Source organism: Silurus aristotelis (genome assembly GCF_946808225.1).
Source record: "Silurus aristotelis genome assembly, chromosome: 4".
NCBI classification, from domain to species: Eukaryota; Metazoa; Chordata; class Actinopteri; order Siluriformes; family Siluridae; genus Silurus; species Silurus aristotelis.
Window position 1 is genome coordinate 16,819,560 of NC_139577.1, and position 19,981 is coordinate 16,839,540.

The following is a 19,981-nucleotide window of genomic DNA, read 5'->3' on the forward strand; positions in this document are numbered from 1 at the left end:
ATATATATATATATATATATATATATATATATATATATATATATATATATATATATATATATATATAAAACATGCTGTAAATATGCTACTTTTTCTGCACTATTTGTGCGATTGCTACTTTTTGCACTTCTGGTAGATGGCAAACTGTTTTTTGTTGCTGTGTACCTGTACTATGCAATGACAATAAAGTTCTATCTATCTATCTATCTATCTATCTATCTATCTATCTATCTATCTATCTATCTATCTATCTATCTATCTATCTATCTATCTATCTATCTATCTATCTATCTATCTATCTAATTAAATGGCCTTAATTAACTGATCGTTAGCAAGTGTGACCACCTCTATAAAATCCAACGTTTTAGTTGATTATTTGTAAAGAGCATTTAGTTGTGTGGCAATGCAATGCCAAGAAGAAAAGACATCAGCAAAGATCGAAGAAGAAAATGGCTATAAATTACATCTCAAACTCTACAGGACTCAGATAAATGTTAAATGTAAAAGTCCAAGTGCAATTAAAAAATACTAATCAAGTACAGTTTGTTTAGAAGAGTTGCCAGGAGAAAACCTCTCTCTAAGAAGAGCATGGCAGCGCATCGTTTTTTTTTCAAATTTTCTCCTGAACAAACCACAAGTCTTCTGGATCATTGTCCTTTGTACAGACAAGACCAAAATGGAGATGTTTGGCCAAAGTGCACAGTGCCACTTTTGGCAAAAGCACAGAATTTCAGTACAAACACCTCATACCAACTGTTGAACAGAACATTCTTGGGGAGGTGATGATTTGGTCTTTTTTTGCAGCCACAGGACTAGTAATAGCTAATAGTGACAAACAGTGCCAATCTTGCAGCTCCTGCTCTGCTTGGAAAATATATTTTATTTTTGGTGATTATCTATCTAGTGAGAAAAAGACTCAAATCTGACTCCTTCAACTTAAAACAGCAGCATTGCCAAAGGGCTAATGACTGACCTCTGTCTGCTGAAGCAAGGACACCTTTCAATCTGTAGTGTTTGGGGTTCAATTGCAGGCTGACGACCCATCTCTGGAATGACTGCAGCTCAAGCAAGCCTAAGGCAATGTGACTGCTGTCATCAGTCTAATCATTCTTAACAGAAGCTGAAACTATAGACAGCCTTACTGGCAAGCATGATTATATGTGCCACATGCTAGTGCAACTTGCAGTCTTAGTAGGTCCTGGTCCATGCCAGTAAATTGTGTTCCTTGCTTTGGTATTTTGATGTTTACCATGAGTTAGTGTGCCACAGTGTGAGAAAGAAAGATAAAGTAGGTGAGTTTGGGATGATTTGCTTTTTAGTGAGAGTCCACAGCAGGAAGTGGTCCAAATATGACAATGTTCTGGTAATAAAAACAGATTACACGAGAACCTTTTAAAAGATAAAGTAAGCAGTGCATCTCCCACTCATAATGTGTGAAATGTGAGTATTCAGGGGCAGGTTCATGCTGACTGAAATTAAAAAGTGGACAGAAAACCTTTATCTTTGGAACAAGAAAATAAAAATTAATACAAACTGATTTTGAGCTGTTGGGCCCAATATTTTATAGCACTTCTATACCACTGACAGGCCAACCCATGAACCTCTGGTATGAGATTGGGGACACTTACTAAGACTCTTCCTTTTAGGTATATATTGTATTAAAAGCCTACCAGATACATGAGGATATGCCCCTTCCCTACTTCCTCCCCTATGAGGGCAGGGTGAGGCAGACAGGAATACAGGACCATGATGTTGTGTTTTAAAGACACCATGTAGATGGTCTGTTTGACCACACAGGGTTATGATAAAAGCATTCAACTTCCTGAAGAACACTAGAGGTGAATGTCTGAAATACAAACAGCAACAAAGAATGGATATGCAGTATGTGGGGGATATCCACAGGACACCTGTAGCTCCAACAACAGTCACAAGCTGCTTAGCAGATACTGCGTCATATATCAGTATGTGACCTTGTTGGAGTATGCATACGCACACACATAAGGGGTTAGTCCCTGCTGGCTAGGAGGCTGAGATAGAATAGCAATTACAGAGAAAGAGGCATTGTCAGCTATTAGGCTTGCTTCCACACGTATACAAGCAAACAGTCTGTTATTATATGTTGAGCTGGAGGTGTGCATTGCCAGGACATGCTGAATAAATAATGAATGAAATAATTTCCACATTCATGAAAATCTATAAAACAAATTGTGGATGAAAATAAGCGTTTCTGTTATATATATATATATATATATATATATATATATATATATATATATATATATATATATATATATATATATATATATATATATATATATATATATTATATAATTATTATATAGTTATATAGCATATGAACTTACACATTACAGCTGTAGAGAGACTTTCGCTTCCTGTCAGGCTCCCAAAACTATTTCCATAAAAAAAGCATCCACATCTCATTTCCCCACACTCTGGAAAATATAACAGAGATCAAATGGAATAACAAACATCAAATGAGAACTGACTCATGCCAGTACCAATGATATGTTGTTCATCCACATGTGCTAAAAATGTTAGTTTTTTCCTTTGGGAATTTGTTTTTTCCTTAATTTTTTAACTTAATTTTTTCCTTAATTTAACTTTTTTTTTCGTTTGTTTGTTTGTGGATGTGCAAGCATGTGCTTCTACTGGTAAAATTAGTCTAATTTCCTTAGATGCATTTTCACTCAGTTATGAGTTAAAAGGGAAGAGGATGCTGACTAAACTAGGAACAATCAAATTAAGGCCAATTAGAACTTTTTCCTGCAAGAAAATGTAAGCTATCTCCATGCAAATCTCTCATGATTATTGTTGTGCTTTGTGATTGCACGAACTTTACAGGAACTTGGTCAGAATTTGGTGGGGTGGAGGGGCTTCCACGACATTATCATCCTAACTGACTGCAAAATACACAGCATCAGATAATTGGAATAGTCAGCTGAGGTCTCTTTTATCATTTTATGTATAAAAACTCTCAAGTTTTTGATTTGTCATTTGTTATAATCCAGATGATTTTAATAGTTAATCAGTAGAATAATCTGTACATTAAACATACTAATGTGGGAAAATAGACTAATAAACTTATTTACATTAAAATGTGAACTAAATTACTTCTGCCACATATTAACATAAATTTTACATAAAAAAGAACATTTAATGAAGCTTGTGTACAAAGAATAAACAGACCAAAAACTGCAATGGAGGAAATGGGCTAATGGGTCATTTCCATATGTTTATAGCCGGGCGGCCCTAATTGATAACCTCTCGGATAACCTGCACACACATTGAAGAGAGAATGGATCTACATATACAGTATTTATTAATTTAAGAGATTATAGTTTAATTAACTGTACACTTCCCAACCACTACACTAACTGTTCAGATGTTTACTTATTGTTTTTTTATTAGTGAAATAGGGACATTTGTGACAGTGCCTTGAAGTGCAAGGGCCTGTAGAAGTAGAAAAGAATGTAGACCCTTTTGAACAGAAATGTGACACAGCACACACATGCCTGGGCAGAGGATTTGTTGCTTGTTGCTTTAGGGCAGCAAGCAAGGAGTCTTATCGGGCGTGAAGAATTTCTGAGGCAACTTTGTCTCACTACTGTTGGCCTTTCATCAGACTCGGCTATGCCAACCCTGTAGTCTCTATATCAAGATAAATACCAGAATGATAATTTAGAGTTTCGTGTTTTGAGGGCCATAGTATTCATTCATCACATAGCTAAATAAAATATTTAAGAGTACAGAAATTACGTACGTTATTACGAAGGCAAATGGCAATTTGAATAAGTTTGCTGGCACAGGTTGCAAAACTTAAGTTGTATCACAGATTTTGGTGCAGATTGTCTATCTATCTATCTACACACACACACACACACACACATACACACAAATTTTTATAATTATAAAAAATTATTATAATAATATATTATAATAGTGACTTAGGAGGCCTGGCAAGTAGTCGGTTCATTGTGCACAGTGTCATTGTCATTCAGGAACAGGCCGGGCCCCTTAGTTCCAGTGAAGGGAAACTGTCACTGCAGAAAAAAAAGCCATCCAAAAAAGCATTTTAAAAACTGTGTCATGTAGGGGAAGATCCTCATGCTGGTCATACACTGTATATAACCTTAGGACTACAGTTGATAATTCCTCAATTATACCTAAGCGTAATTTTTGTCTAGATAGCTAGCATTCTGCTGACCTCTTGTGGTTTAAATTTGTATTATTCTAATAGATAAAACAGGAGCCATACTCATACCTAAATATATTCAAAATGTTAACTGTAAGACACTGTGTATTTATCTCTTATTTTTAAACAATGACAAAACTTGCTAGACTTAACATGCACACACCTGCACTGTACCTGCAAATATTCTTATAGCCAATCCGTAATGCAATCCAACCTCCACCTTAAACCTGTCTGTCGCACTTCACTGCTGTCATACTGTCCTCAGACATGTCCTGCACCACCCTCACATACTTCTCTGACACACCTGACTTCCTTATACAATACCACAACTTCTCTCTTTGCACCTTGTCGTACGCTTTCTCTAAATCCACAAATACACAATGAAACTCCTTCTCTATACTTCTCCATCAACATTCTCAAGGCAAATAATGCATCTGTGGTGCTCTTCCTCGGAATGAAACCATACTGTTGCCCTCAGATGGTCACCTCTTCTCTCAGCCTGGCTTCCACTACTCTTTCCCATAACTTCATGGTGTGACTGATCAACTTTATTCCCCTGTAGTTACTGCAAGACTGCACATCTCCCTTATTCTTAAAAACCGGTACCAGCACACTCCTTCTCCATTCCTCAGGCATCTTCTCACCTTCCAAAATCTTGTAAAACAATCTGGTTAAAAACTCCACTGCCATCTCTCCTAAACATCTCCATGCTTCTACCGGTATGTCATCTGGTCCTGCCGACTTTCCACTTTTCATCCTCTTAATCCCTGCTCTCACTTTCTCCTTACTTATTCTATCCACTCCCTGCTTAACCTTCTCCACATCATCTGCCCTTCTCTCTCTCAAATTTTTTTTGTTCATCAGCTGCTCAAAATACCCCCAGCAAATCCTTCCCAGCTTAGTCCCTCTGCCTGGCCAATTGGAATAAATCCTTTTCTCCTTCTTCAGTGTCCAACTTCTCATACAGCTCCTGATATGCCACATCTCTCTTCACCTGCTGTCGCATCACCTCGTACTCCTGCCTACCTTTCTCATCTCTCTGTTGATCCCAGTTCTGTTTTGCCAACCTCTTTCTCCTTATGCTTTCCTGCATTTCCTCATTTCACCATCACGTCTCTTTGTCTTCCTTTCTCTTACCAGATGTCACACCAAGTACCTTTCTAGCTGTCTCCCTTATCACTCCTGCAGTAGTTGCCCAACCATCCAGCACCTCTTCTCCACCAACGAGCCCCTGTCTGACCTCTTACCTGAATTTCACATTACAGTCTTCCTCCTTTATCTTATTCTTCTTTCAGTCCTCACTCTTCTCCTATTCTTCACTTCCAATACCATCCTACAGATCCATTTTACTTCCGATCCTGTCTAGCTACACTGTCCCCTGCCAACACCTTACAGATCTCCATCAGGTTGCATCTCCTACATAGAACCTAGTCCACCTGTGTGCGCCTTCCTCCACTCTTATACGTCACCCTTTGCTCCTCCTTCTTCTTAAAATAAGTATTTACCACTGCCATTTCCATCCTTTTAGCAAAATCTACCACCATCTGCCCTTCCACATTCCTCTCCTTAAGGCCATACCTACCCATTACCTTCTTATCGCCTCTGTTCTCTTCACCTACATGGCCATTAAAGTCTGCCACAATCACCAATAATTCATTCCTAAGTAGACCTTCTACCACTTCGTCTAACTCACTCCAGAATTTTTTCTCCTCCTCCATCTCACAGCCCACTTGTGGAGCATAAGCTCTGATGACATTTATCATCACGCCTTCAACTTCCAGCTGCACATTCATCACCCTATCAGAAACTCTCTTCACCTTTACTACACTCTTAGTAAACTCTTTCTTCAGATTCACCCCTACACCATTTCTTATTCCATCAACACCATGATAGAACAGTTTAAACCTCCAATGTTCCGGGCATTACTCATTTTTCCACTTGGTCTCCTGAACACACAACATATCTACCTTTCTCTGCTCCATCATATCAGCTAACTCTATCCCTTTATCAGTCATAGTACCAACATTTTAAATACCAACCCTAACCTCCACTCTTCTCCACTTCTCCTTTTCCTGCCGTCTCTGTAGACGTCTTTCTTACTCAAACTGAACTTCATTGGGACTAAATACGGAATATACCAAGACAAATGTCGACATCTGGTGGTGTATTGGAGTAACTGCAGCTGAATGTAGCAATATCTTCAGTGTTACTTTAAGGTGTGTGATTCACTGGTCGTATAATAATAATAAGTAATTGTGAACAAAGGGGTTTTCCACTAAGTATAAAAATGAGTGGAGACATCTTTTAGTTTTATTCAAAGTGTGTGCGTGTCTGCTATTTGTTATAGGAACTACTGAATCCATTTGTTTGTTTGTTGAATCTGGTTTAGAAAAAAGGTTTGCGATCCATACTTTCAGTATTGATGTTGTGCCACTTAAAATGTATACTGGCCTTAGGAACGTCATGCTTATAAAGATATACATTACCAGTTAAGAGTGTGGACACATCTTCTTCTTCAGTGTTTTTTCTTAAATGTATATATGTTTCCATATTGCATGTTAATACTGAGGACCTACAAACTATAAAAGAACATATATAACATATATAACAAAACAGTTTAAAACAACCCAAAACATGTTTTTATATTTTAGATGGTCAAAGTAGCTACGTTTAGCTTTGATGACAGCTCTCATCAGATTCATTTTTAGTGGTTCAAATTCAATAGCCCAATTAATGTTACTACACAACTGTAGAAATCCATGTTATAGCAAGAAACACTCAGTTTAGGCAGGAGAAAATCCAAATCCAAGAAAGACAGGGAATGGACATTAGATCAGTGGAAAACTCTGCTTAGGTCTGATGGGTTCAAATAGATTTAGATTTTAGAATTAGATTTCGGTTCTATCTGCCATGTCTGTGACACTGTTGGTGATTTAGTCTCACTTGAGAGCACACTTACCCAGCATGGCTACCACAAGATTTTGTTTGTTTGTTTGTGATTGTGTGATTTAATTTTGTTCTGCTATTTTGGCCAGGCCTCTCTTGAAAAAGAGATTCTATATCTCAATGAGACTAACCTGGTTAAATAAAGGTTAAATAAAAAAAAACAAATAAAACAACATTTAGCAGCACATGCCATCAGATGACCTGGCCTCCACTAGCACCCGATCTAAATCCTGTTGAGATGGTTTGGAATGAATTGGACCAGAGAGTGAAGGAAAAGCAACCAACAAGCACTCAACATTTCTGGGAACTCCTGAAGATAGTTGGAAATCCGTTCCAGGTGACTTCCTCATGAGGCTGACTGAGAGAATGTCAAGAGTGTGCAAAGCTTTCATCAAAGAAAAAAGTGGCTACTTCAAATAATCGAAAATATAAAAGATATTCTGAGTTATTTAACACGCTTCTTTTCACTTTATAATTCCATACATGTTTTTTTATAGTTTGGATGTCTTCGGTTTTAGTATACAATTTTGTAAATAACAAAAGTAGAGAAATAAAAACACTTTCAGGAGACGTGTCCAAACTTTTGACTGGTACTGAAAACACGCGAATACATAATTGCTTTTTTTTTCTCTGTAATGAAAAAGAGTGTAGTACGAAAGTACATGCATTTATTTGTATATCTTGTTGTTGGAGCGGTAAAAAAAAAAAAAATAAATAAAAAACATCAATCGCACCGCCCTTTCACTCCATGTACCCCCGCCAAACTCTTTCGCGGGAAATGTCAAGTAAGCAAGTCGCACACATATCAGGTTAGGGGGAATAGTGTATAAAGCAGGCTATTTAGTCTAACCCTTTAGTGACCTGGTTGTATATATATTTTTTTTAAATACAGTAACAGTCTCCATTATATATTTTAAAGCATCAAATTAGAATATCTGTATAATGAAAATAAAATTCTGATTACAAACCGTGCTCCAGATCCACCCCTTCGTATCGTTATAATGGTTGCGTCCACACTGGCGCGAAACAGCTCGGTCTCGTCCCCAGGGTCTCGGGTTACACAGCTGCACGCTGTCTCGTGGTTCGGCCGCTCTGGTGTATGTTGTAGGAGATAGATAGCGACCTTAATGTGTCTTTACCGATTTAAAAAAATAGATTCAGTCAAATTCAGAATTTATTGTTCATTTGGGAGTGGTTTCCACTTTTTTTTACTGCTCGTGTTTTTGTTAATTTTAAGGTTAGCAATAAACTAGCAACAAAAAACTCGTTTGCCACGTTCTCCTTTTTCTACAATTCTGTGCTATTTTCAATAAAAGAAAAAAAAAGGTTTACACGCTTTGAGGTTGACCGCAGCTGACACGGAAAGGCGTGTATTTTTTATTTCTTCTCTTGAGTTCGGAAACTGCACCTGAAATGAGCGTGTAAGTATCATTGAGTTCTCATTTTCTTCTTCTCATTCATTACACTTCAGACTATATTCGACTTTTAAAATTAGCCATGACTAAAAAGTCTTTCATATGTTGCTTATTTGTTGTTAGGAGCGTTAAGGAAGAGACACGCAGTGTGTCTCCTCTTTGTCCCAAAAACAATGAAAGTGAGGAGCCAGAAGGAGCTGCGATGGAGGTTTCTGCTGCTGCAGGTATGGAACTGAACTTCAGCCTGCTCAGGTTTCAGATATTTATTACCACCAGCACATGTGGCGCTCTGTTTAAACTCTGACTGAATTATGGGTTAATGCATGTATGCACTTGCAGAAGAAAGTCAACTCGAGGAGGTCCTCATAACCAAGGAAATGGCAGAGATGGAGAAGAATCTGGAGGAAGAAGGGGAAAGAAAGGAGAGGGAGATGCTGGAAAAGGTACCTGCTGATCGTGTTGTTCATTGTACATCACATTATCAGAGTTAGTAATAGAGCTTCAGGTCAGGCTTCACTTTATTATTAAACATCACCTTGTAAATGGGTCCTCGTATTTGAATATACTCAGTAATGCTTTGTGTTTATGTCTGTTCAGTGTTTTTGTATGTGTGTGTGGTTTGCAGGCGAGACAGTCCTGGGAGAAGGATACGCACGAAATGCGTTTTAAGAGGTTGCAGCACCTTTTGGAGAAAAGCAACATTTACTCCAAATTTCTGCTTACTAAAATGGAGCAGCAGCAACAAGAGGTGGGGATTCGTTCTGCAGTCAGGGGGAGATGGCAAGAAATATAATACTCTCCGCTTCTTTGTCCGCCTCTTATAGCCTTAAGGCATTTTAATCTTAAAGATAATACAATGAAACATGAGCGTAGGTTTTCAAGCACGAGTGTGTAAAGCAAAAAAAAAAAAAAAAAGCATGTCCAAAAGTGAGTTTTATTCCAGCTTCAGTTTATATTTTTATATAATAAAAACACATATATACATACAGGTGTGTGTGTGTGTGTGTGTGTGTGTGTGTATATATGTGTATAGGTTAAAAAAATCATTTTTATTATTTTTTTATATATTTTATTATTTACACAGGAAAAACTAAAGAAAGAGCGTCTGGAGAAAAAGGCAGCAGCACAGAAACAAAAGGTAAGCAAGGGAAATTCTTCGCTATGAAAATGGTATAAACATAATACTTTTGTAAATGCATTGTCAGGCTTTAGGGTTTCAAATGTCATTGTTCACTGATCCACAGGGCAGTGGCAAGAAGACAGAAAAAGGTATTGTATATAAAAGATATGATTTTTTATTCATTAGAATTGTATGCAATGTCATGTACAATATCACTAAATAAATGAAATTAGAAATATAACAAGGTGGAATTTTAATGTTTAATCTCTTGTCTCAAGTTGAGAGAAAGAAGAGAGAAAGGGAAGAGGATTATAAAATTGCTGATGTTATATCCAAAGAGGCAAGCACATTTTCTGTTTTCTTATTCATAATTGTTGTGCGACCAAATACTGAAATGTGTGTTTAAAAAAAGTGTCTCGTTTTTTTTTTTTTTTTTTTATAGGAAATCTTGTCAAAAGCCAAAAAGCGTAAAATGGATGAGGTAATTTGAAAGTGTTTTTTATTTTTAAAAAAAAAAATTTTTTTGCATAAACCAATGTCTTGGACATATCTCACATTTCTTAAGATACTTTGATATTTGAAACCATTTATTTTGTGTTTTTCTATTCTGTCTTTTGAAGGAGGCTCAAAGCCAGAAGAAACTTGAGGCAGAGGATATAGAAAAACTTAGTGACTCTAACTCTGATATAAAAGGGCGATTGTCAGAGGCTGTGCGAGAAAACGCCAAGGAGATGCTGGACCCGGAAAGAAAAGTGAACGGGCAACCTGTGCCTCTGCAGCAACCCAAACTCTTCACCGGTGGTGTAATGAGGTGGTACCAGGTGGAGGGTATTGAATGGCTGAGGGTAAGGAAACTTCAGGAAACAGCAGAGACAGTAATGCAGTTAGATTAAAACAAAAATGTATTATGGATTTGTACCATATGTTAAAAATATAAAAATGTAAATTGTCTGGTAACAATTTAAAGCAGAGTAGTACTGTTTTGGTTTAAACATTAAAAGGTTGAAAATTAAAAACAAGCACACGGAGGACAACATTTTCAACATGGTTTTGGCAGATTTTACAACAGAAATGACACTACATGCAAAACATGTCTCTACTATCCCTCTGTTCATTTTACAGCAACTGCTGCACTTGCATGTTTTAGTAAATAAAACATTCAGGTATATGTAGTCAGTGCGATTATTGTAAACATGCTTTAACATGAGGGGGTTTATATATTAGGAATTAAGCTGCTTCACACCTTCATAAATGCAATGGTGTACACTGCTAGAGGAACTTCTTACTTAAATATTGAGCTTTCAAAAAACGTTTTTGCTATCTATTTTAATAGTTTTGTTTGCTGTTGTATATCATGTATAATTCTGCCCCAACAGTTAGTTTAATTGCAAGAAAGATTACCACAGTTATAGTTGGTTACCCTTTTCCCCACTTTCCTCCTTCTCATAGTAGTTAACAATGTTATCCATTTATTAACTCTTAGTGATGCTCAAATATAAAAATTTGGCAGAGTGCATATTCATTGTTCACATACAACATTCTGCCCAGGCAATGAGAAATTGAGAAGTGTTTTTGAGGACATTTTCCCACTGAAGACTCTTGACTTTGTGTAGATGCTTTGGGAGAATGGAATAAATGGTATCCTGGCTGATGAGATGGGACTGGGAAAGACCATCCAATGCATTGCTCATATTGCAATGATGATTGAGAAGAAAGTCCTGGGACCATTCTTGGTTGTAGCACCTCTGTCCACTCTGCCCAACTGGATTGGCGAGTTCAAACGTTTTACTCCAGAGGTGAGGCCTTTAAAAGATAATAAAACTTAACTGTACTTTTTGAAAATCCACACCATGTATTTGCAACTCTAATTGATAATTGATCTGTATTTTGTTTCTTAGGAGTTGTTGTGTTTTAAAAAAAAAAAAAAAAAAAAGTGTAGTTATTGCTTTTCCCTTAAACAGTACTAATATGTTAATACAGGACAACCTGATAGCAATTAAAAAAAAAAGTCAACATGGCATTGTGATTAACTCGTGATCTAGGTTCAGTGACTAAGGCACAAGACACATTGAGAAAAAAACAGATTTAATGCCTGAGGCCAAGACATCTATAAATTTAGAATGATACTGTGATAAAATGAGATGTACAATACTGGGGATAGAATTTGTATGCTATTTATTAAGTGTTTTATTATTTTATAATCTTTCTTTCGGCTTCTCCCATTAGGGGTCGCTACAGCAGATCCTCCGCATGTTTGATTTGGCGCATGTTTGATTTGGCGCATGTTTGATAATGATCAGGTTTTAATGACAAACTTTGTGGAGAAAACCATTCAAACATTGCTACATTTAGACTATGATGTCGTATAAATTTTTTGTTCAAAAAGTCTCACACTGTTTATGCTTTTCAAGACCTTGAGCCATTGTTTTGTTTTTATTAGGTGCCTATAATGCTTTACCATGGCTCACAGAAAGAGAGGATGAACCTTGTCAAGAAAATCCGCAAGCCTCAGGGATCCCTGCATATGTGCCCTGTTATTGTGACTTCTTTTGAAATTGCTATGATTGACAGGAAATATCTTCAGGTTAGAACTGATTTCTCTACACTGTGTGAATGCAATTGTGTACAGTAATTAGAACTGGGCTGTAAAGGGGGATTTTTTTTTTTTTCCTGAAATATTTATACTTGAGTCCATTATTGACCCTTTTAAAAGACTGAGCATCTGTTTTGTGATAAACAATAAAATTTGGCCTCTTCCAAATCTCTAGCGTTTCCACTGGAAATACCTGATTGTGGATGAGGGTCACAGGATAAAGAACTTAAACTGTCGCTTAGTGCAAGAGCTCAAACTTCTTCCAACGGACAACAAACTGCTGCTGACAGGAACCCCTTTGCAGAATAACCTTTCTGAGCTGTGGTCTCTGCTTAACTTCCTTCTGCCGGATGTCTTTGATGACTTAAAGAGGTATTCATAAATTTTAATAAATATTGACTTTCCTGCAGTCTGCTTGGAACCGTTTTTTTTTTTTTTTCCTCCCTCATTTAATGTGTTTTGTAAAATTCTTCAGTTTTGAGTCATGGTTTGACATCAGCACAATCACCTCAGATGTTGAGAGTCTTGTAGCTAATGAACGAGAGCAAAACATCCTAAATATGCTTCACCAGGTAAGAACAAATCAGAAACAATTGAACATTCTTTTCAAAGCATGTGAGATACACACAGATGCTGCATTAACAGCTATCTAATTTGTTATTGATTTTATTACCTTATGTTGCATAGATTCTCACACCCTTTTTACTGAGGCGTCTGAAGTCAGATGTAACTTTGGAGGTTCCACCAAAGAAAGAGATTGTGGTATATGCTCCAATGACACCTAAGCAGGATGCCTTTTACAGGGCTATTGTTGACAAAACCATTGCAAAGGTGCTGGGACAGGAAAAGGTAAGGAGAGGTTTAAAATCTGTTTATTTGTTGCACTGTTTAAAATAAAGTATATGAATCAGTTCTCTTGCGCATCAAGTTGTACTTCATTTATGAATTGCTTTATTATTCATTGTCTGATCTTTATCATTAAAGGGGGAGACTACACCAGTGCAACGGTCTACCACTGGACGCCTTAAACGCAAGTCTCGGAAGTTGGTTGACTACTCTGAAAGCAAAGATTCTCCATATGACCTAGAAAAATACATTGGAAAAGTTCAGAAGGAGTTGGACAGTCAGCAGGAGTCAGTGTCTTGGTTTAGTGTTTATTTATTTTTTTAAAAATTATTTGGACTTTTTTTTTTTATTTTTTTTTATTGTAAATAAATTCAGGTCTAAATTTAGAATATGTTTATTTCTTTTCACAGTTTTGCTCCTCTGGTAGACATTAAAATGCCTGCTGATGCCCAGGTCAACTTAAAGCTACAGAATGTACTTATGCTTCTAAAGCGATGCTGCAATCATCCGTATCTCATCGAATATCCTCTTGTCCCTGGCACTGAGGAATTTAAAGTAATTAAAATTGTTAAAATTAGTAACTGTTGTATTAATAATACAGGTTTGTTTGGTTTAGGAAGCAAAAGCATACTTATAATTCATACAATCCTTTTTTCCATTTAATAGATTGATGAACAGTTGGTAAAGACGTCAGGGAAGTTCTTGATTCTTGACCGAATGCTTCCTGAACTGAAAAAAAGAGGACATAAGGTGAAGAACATTCTTTTACAATTTTTGGACTATACATTTTTCAATTTGAAATGTATTTAAATGCTCCTGACTGTTTTGCACAGGTCCTAATTTTCAGCCAGATGACCTCTATTTTGGACATCCTGATGGACTACTGTTACCTTCGGGGATTTGAGTATAGCCGACTAGATGGAAGCATGAAATATGCTGACCGAGAAGAGAATGTATGCAGCATGTACTTGATTTTATCATTTGTAATTCTATGCACTACTTTTGCAACAAGTGTTTTAGCCACGTAGATAAAGTTGTTACCTGCTCTTTACAGATGAAGAAGTTCTCCTCAGATCCAGAGGTCTTCCTCTTCCTCCTAAGCACACGAGCTGGTGGTCTTGGGATCAACCTTACAGCTGCAGATACAGTCATCATATTTGACAGTGACTGGGTATGTTTTCCACAATCCATATGTATTGTAGGTACAGTGCCTTGCGAAAGTATTCGGCCCCCTTGAACTTTGCGACCTTTTGCCACATTTCAGGCTTCAAACATAAAGATATGAAACTGTAATTTTTTGTGACGAATCAACAAGTGGGACACAATCATGAAGTGGAACGAAATTTATTGGATATTTCAAACTTTTTTAACAAATAAAAAAACTGAAAAATTGAGCGTGCAAAATTATTCAGCCCCCTTACTTTCAGTGCAGCAAACTCTCTCCAGAAGTTCAGTGAGGATCTCTGAATGATCCAATGTTGACCTAAATGACTAATGATGATAAATAGAATCCACCTGTGTGTAATCAAGTCTCCGTATAAATGCACCTGCACTGTGATAGTCTCAGAGGTCAGTTTAAAGCACAGAGAGCATCATGAAGAACAAGGAACACACCAGGCAGGTCCGAGATACTGTTGTGGAGAAGTTTAAAGCCGGATTTGAATACAAAAATATTTCCCAAGCTTTAAAAATCCCAAGGAGCACTGTGCAAGCGATAATATTGAAACGGAAGGAGTATCGGACCACTGCAAATCTACCAAGACCTGGCCGTCCCTCTAAACTTTCAGCTCATACAAGGGGAAGACTGATCAGAGATGCAGCCAAGAGGCCCATGATCACTCTGGATGAACTGCAGAGATCTACAACTGAGGTGGGAGACTCTGTCCATAGGACAACAATCAGTCGTATACTGCACAAATCTGGCCTTTATGGATGAGTGGCAAGAAGAAAGCCATTTCTTAAAGATATCCATAAAAAGTGTCGTTTAAAGTTTGCCACAAGCCACCTGGGAGACACACCAAACATGTGGAAGAAGGTGCTCTGGTCAGATGAAACCAAAATCGAACTTTTTGGCAACAATGCAAAACGTTATGTTTGGTGTAAAAGCAACACAGCTCATCACCCTGAACACACCATCCCCACTGTCAAACATGGTGGTGGCAGCATCAAGGTTTGGGCCTGCTTTTCTTCAGCAGGGACAGGGAAGATGGTTAAAATTGATGGGAAGATGGATGGAGCCAAATACAGGACCATTCAGGAAGAAAACCTGATGGAGTTTGCAAAAGACCTGAGACTGGGACGGAGATTTGTCTTCCAACACGACAATGATCCAAAACATAAAGCAAAATCTACAATGGAATGGTTCATAAATAAACATATCCAGGTGTTAGAATGGCCAAGTCAAAGTCCAGACCTGAATCCAATCGAGAATCTGTGGAAAGAACTGAAAACTGCTGTTCACAAATGCTCTCCATCCAACCTCATTGAGCTCGAGCTGTTTTACAAGGAGGAATGGGCAAAAATTTCAGTCTCTCGATGTGCAAAACTGATAGACATACCCCAAGCAACTTACAGCTGTAATCGCAGCAAAGGGTGGCGCTAAAAAGTATTAACTTAAGGGGGCTGAATAATTTTGCACGCCCAATTTTTCAGTTTTTTATTTATTAGTTTGAAATATCCAATATATTTCGTTCCACTTCGTGATTGTGTCCCACTTGTTGTTGATTCTTCACAAAAAATTACAGTTTCATATCTTTGTTTGAAGCCTGAAATGTGGCAAAAGGTCGCAAAGTTCAAGGGGGCCGAATACTTTCGCAAGGCACTGTATGTAGAACGACTGAAATGTCAGGTATGAGGTAATAACTGAACTATTTTTGTTTGGCTTGAAGAACCCTCAGGCAGACTTGCAGGCGCAGGATCGGTGTCACCGTATCGGACAAACCAAGCCTGTGGTGGTATACCGTCTTATCACAGTAAACACTATTGATGAAAAGATTCTTGAAAGGGCATCTGCTAAGAGGAAATTGGAGAAGATGGTGATTCATAAAAGTACGTTTTTGGGGTTTTTTTTCTTCACACAGGGCAGCACAAAATGTTTTTAACTTTCTTATAAATGGAATATTTCTCTCTCTAGATGGTGGTGCTTGGAAGGATTTAAAATAAACAGTTGATCACAGTATTGGAAGCACAATTAAAATGTTTGTTAAAGTAACCTTTTTTGTTCCTTCCCTCCTCCAGAGAAGTTCAAAGGTGGAAAAGCTGATCTAAAGGAGTTTGGAAGCTGTGTTGATATGAATGAACTGATGGACCTGCTGAAGTCCAGTGATTATGACAGGTACAGCATTTGGGTTTACACGGCATATATTGAACATCAAAATATTTGCTGCCTATATTTACTTTCTTTAGAGTTCAATAAAATGTTAAATGAAAGGGGCAGAGTATTATTTTACACCCAAAATAATAAATGCTTTCTACAGTTTAAATGAACCTCTCCACATTAAAACACCTGTCGCTGTAGTCATGGCATGGCCGGTAATGAGTAATATCTCTGCATTGCAGGGCGGTGAAGAGCACTAAAGGCAAGGTCATCAGTGACAAAGATCTGGAGATTTTGCTTGACCGCAGTGACCTGTTGGGTAAGTTTTAATATATTTTAAAACATCTATTGTTGTGCTGTTGATATTTTTGTATATAGTATGTGTATAGGATTGGAAATTTTTACAGTAATTAAATATAACTGTTTTAGATCGAGCCAAAAAGAGTGTTCAACAAGAGAAGGATGGAGTGTTCAGAGTGGTTGAAACTAAAGAAGAAAACGAAGAGATCTGTCTTTCGTAAATACCTGAGGAACAACAAAGTGCACATGCAACCAAGTAGATTGCACTATTATAGGCAAACTGTGGTCTCTATCTGCTGTTTATACAAGCTATATAGTCTTTTGCTTCAGTTATTACTGCTTTTATTAATCTTGTTTTCTTTTTCATCATATGATAGTCATTTTCATACAACTGTCTACAAACTCAGAAGCCAATCGCTAAATTTGTACTTAATGCACCTTAAAAATCTGGGTTTTCACCAATGTAATTTTTATTTCAAGGCCACTGGTAAAACATTTGTCATTTACCTGTCTTCATTTCTATGAAAACATTGTTAACTCAAAAGCACTTTGAATATGTTTTAAATACTGCTTAACATGGACCCTGATATTCTGTACTGTTCTGTTTTTTTTCTTCAATGAATAATAAATATAGTTTTGTACAACAAGTACAGACTTTGGATTAAAGTTATTAGACAAAAAACATTATACAGGATGGATCTTGCTTTGTAAGGTACATGCATTCAGTATCTCACAAAAGTGAGTACAACCCTCACATTTCATCTAACAATTTTAGTGTATCTTCTAAAGGCACAATACTATAGCAAAATTATATATATTTTTATAATATTTTACAGTTATATACAGTTATAAAACTGTGACTAGAAAAAACTGTCCGTCAATATTTTGTGTGAGCACCATTGTTCTCCAACACTGCCTTAATCACCCTAGGCATAGAATTCAGTGAGCTGTGGTGGATAGTAAGGAAGTAAATGTAGTTAGTTTTTTGCTGAATACAAAAGAAAGTTATGGATGACAATAGTCAACACACAGGAACCCAATTTGGGAAAAAGATTTAGGGGGCAACATGCAAACAATAAAGGTGTGTATGCAGCTCTTTCACGCATCTTGTTATGAGGATAGTAAAGGCTAATCTTAAACCCGATCTTCTTATAGCCTCTAACATCTTTGTGGAGAGCAACAATTCTAATTCTTAAATCGTCAGAGTTCAATGCCATAAGGTTCCATGTTGAACATCAAGTGGTCAGTATGAGAGAATTGTACTCAAAGCACCACATTTTAACTGCTCTAATACAAGATAAAAAAATTGTAAGGTCCTGTCAAGCAGATAAAAACATGATGAATAGGACATGTGACTTTGCATGATTACATGACATACAGCTGGTATCACTTGAGGTGTACTCACTTTGGTTGCCAGCTATTTAGACGATAAAGAAACTATTTTCAGGACAGTAAATCTGTACTGCTATACAACCTGCACATTGATGACACACACAGAAGTATGTGTGTGTGCCATCAATGTTTTAATTCTATAGTATCGTCCCCTAAAAAGATATACTAAAATGGTTGCTGAAATGTGAGTGGTGTACTTACTTTTGTGAAATACTTTGTGTGTGTGTGTGTGTGTGTTTGTATGTATATATGTATGTGTGTATATATATATATATATATAGTGCCTTGCAAAAGTATTGGACCCCCCTTGGCGTTTTTCCTATTTTGTTGCCTTACAACTTGGAATTAAAATATATTTTTATTTGGATTTCATGTAATGGACATACACAAAATAGTCCAAATTGGTGAAGTGAAATGAAAAAAACTTGTTTCAAAAAATTCTAAAAAATAAATAACAGAAAAGTGGTGTGTGCATATGTATTCACCCCCTTTGCTATTAAGCCTCTAAATAAGATCTGGTGCAACCAATTACCTTCAGAAGTCACGTAATTACTTAAATAAAGTCCACCTGTGTGCAATCTAAGTGTCACCTGATCTCACTATATATATATACACCTGTTCTGAAAGGCCCCAGAGTCTGCAGCACCACCAAGCAAGCGGCACCATGAAGACCAAGGAGCTCGCCAAACAGGTCAGGGACAAAGTTGTGGAGAAGTACAGATCAGGGTTGGGTTATAAAAAAGTATCCAAAACTTGGAACATCCCACGGAGCACCATTAAAGCCATTATTAAAAAATGAAAAGAATATGGCACCACAACAAACCTGGCAAGAAAGGGCCGCCCACCAAAACTCACGGACCAGGCAAGGAGGGCATTAATCAGAGAGGCAACAAAGAGACCAAAGATAACCCTAAAGGAGCTGCAAAGCTCCACAGCGGAGATTGGAGTATCAGTCCATAGGACCACTTTAAGCCGTACACTCCACAGAGCTGGGCTTTACAGAAGAGTGGCGAGAAAAAAGCCATTGCTTAAAGAAAAAAATAAGCAAACACGTTTGGTGTTTGGCAAAAGGCATGTGGGAGACTCCCCAAAAATATGGAAGAAGGTACTCTGGTCAGATGAGACTAAAATTGAGCTTTTTGCCCATCAAGGAAAGCGCTATGTCTGGCGCAAACCCAACACCTCTCATCACCCTGAGAACACCATCCCCACAGTGAAGCATGGTGGTGGCAGCATCATGCTGTGGGGATGTTTTCATCAGCAGGGACTGGGAAACTGGTCAGAATTGAAGGAATGATGGATGGCGCTAAATACAGGGAAATTCTTGAGGGAAACCTGTTTCAGTCTTCCAGAGATTTGAGACTGGGACGGAGGTTTACTTTCCAGCAGGACGATGACCCTAAGCATACTGCTAAAGCAACACTCGAGTGGTTTAAGGGGAAACATTTAAATGTCTTGGAATGGCCTAGTCAAAGCCCAGACCTTAATCCAATTGAGAATCTGTGGTATGACTTAAAGATTGCTGTACACCAGTGGAACCCATCCAACTTGAAGGAGCTGGAGCAGTATTGCCTTGAAGAATGGGCAAAAATCCCAGTGGCTAGATGTGCCAAGCTTATACCCCAAGAGACTTGCAGCTGTAATTGCTGCAAAAGGTGGCTCTACAAAGTATTGACTTTGGGGGGGGGTTGAATATTTATGCACGCTTAAGTTTTCTGGTTTTTTTGTCTTATTTCTTGTTTGTTTCACAATAAAAAATATTTTGCATCTTCAAAGTGGTAAGCATGTTGTGTAAATCAAATGATACAAACCCCAAAAAAATCCATTTTAATTCCAGGTT

General features: G+C 37.4%; 1 protein-coding gene across 1 annotated transcript; it reads left to right on the forward strand.

The window, feature by feature from the left end:
• Window positions 1-8,191: 8,191 nt before the first annotated feature.
• hells (helicase, lymphoid specific) lies at window positions 8,192-17,396 on the forward strand. Its single transcript, XM_083539671.1, has 23 exons — window positions 8,192-8,580; window positions 8,698-8,798; window positions 8,914-9,017; window positions 9,200-9,322; window positions 9,659-9,712; window positions 9,819-9,843; window positions 9,973-10,034; window positions 10,137-10,175; window positions 10,315-10,539; window positions 11,308-11,490; window positions 12,135-12,278; window positions 12,463-12,659; window positions 12,763-12,859; window positions 12,975-13,136; window positions 13,272-13,420; window positions 13,544-13,688; window positions 13,800-13,883; window positions 13,967-14,086; window positions 14,188-14,304; window positions 16,022-16,181; window positions 16,371-16,467; window positions 16,692-16,768; window positions 16,879-17,396. Exons 1-23 carry the CDS (start codon window positions 8,573-8,575, stop codon window positions 16,968-16,970), a joined length of 2,565 nt encoding a protein of 854 aa, XP_083395797.1. The 5' UTR covers window positions 8,192-8,572; the 3' UTR covers window positions 16,971-17,396.
• Window positions 17,397-19,981: the final 2,585 nt, after the last annotated feature.

Bases quoted from the DNA above. Each gene is read 5' to 3' on its own strand.
- hells (XM_083539671.1), top strand. The intron at 10,176-10,314 runs GTAATTTGAAAG...TGTCTTTTGAAG, and splicing joins AAAAGCGTAAAATGGATGAG to GAGGCTCAAAGCCAGAAGAA. The intron at 13,137-13,271 runs GTAAGGAGAGGT...TTATCATTAAAG, and splicing joins AGGTGCTGGGACAGGAAAAG to GGGGAGACTACACCAGTGCA.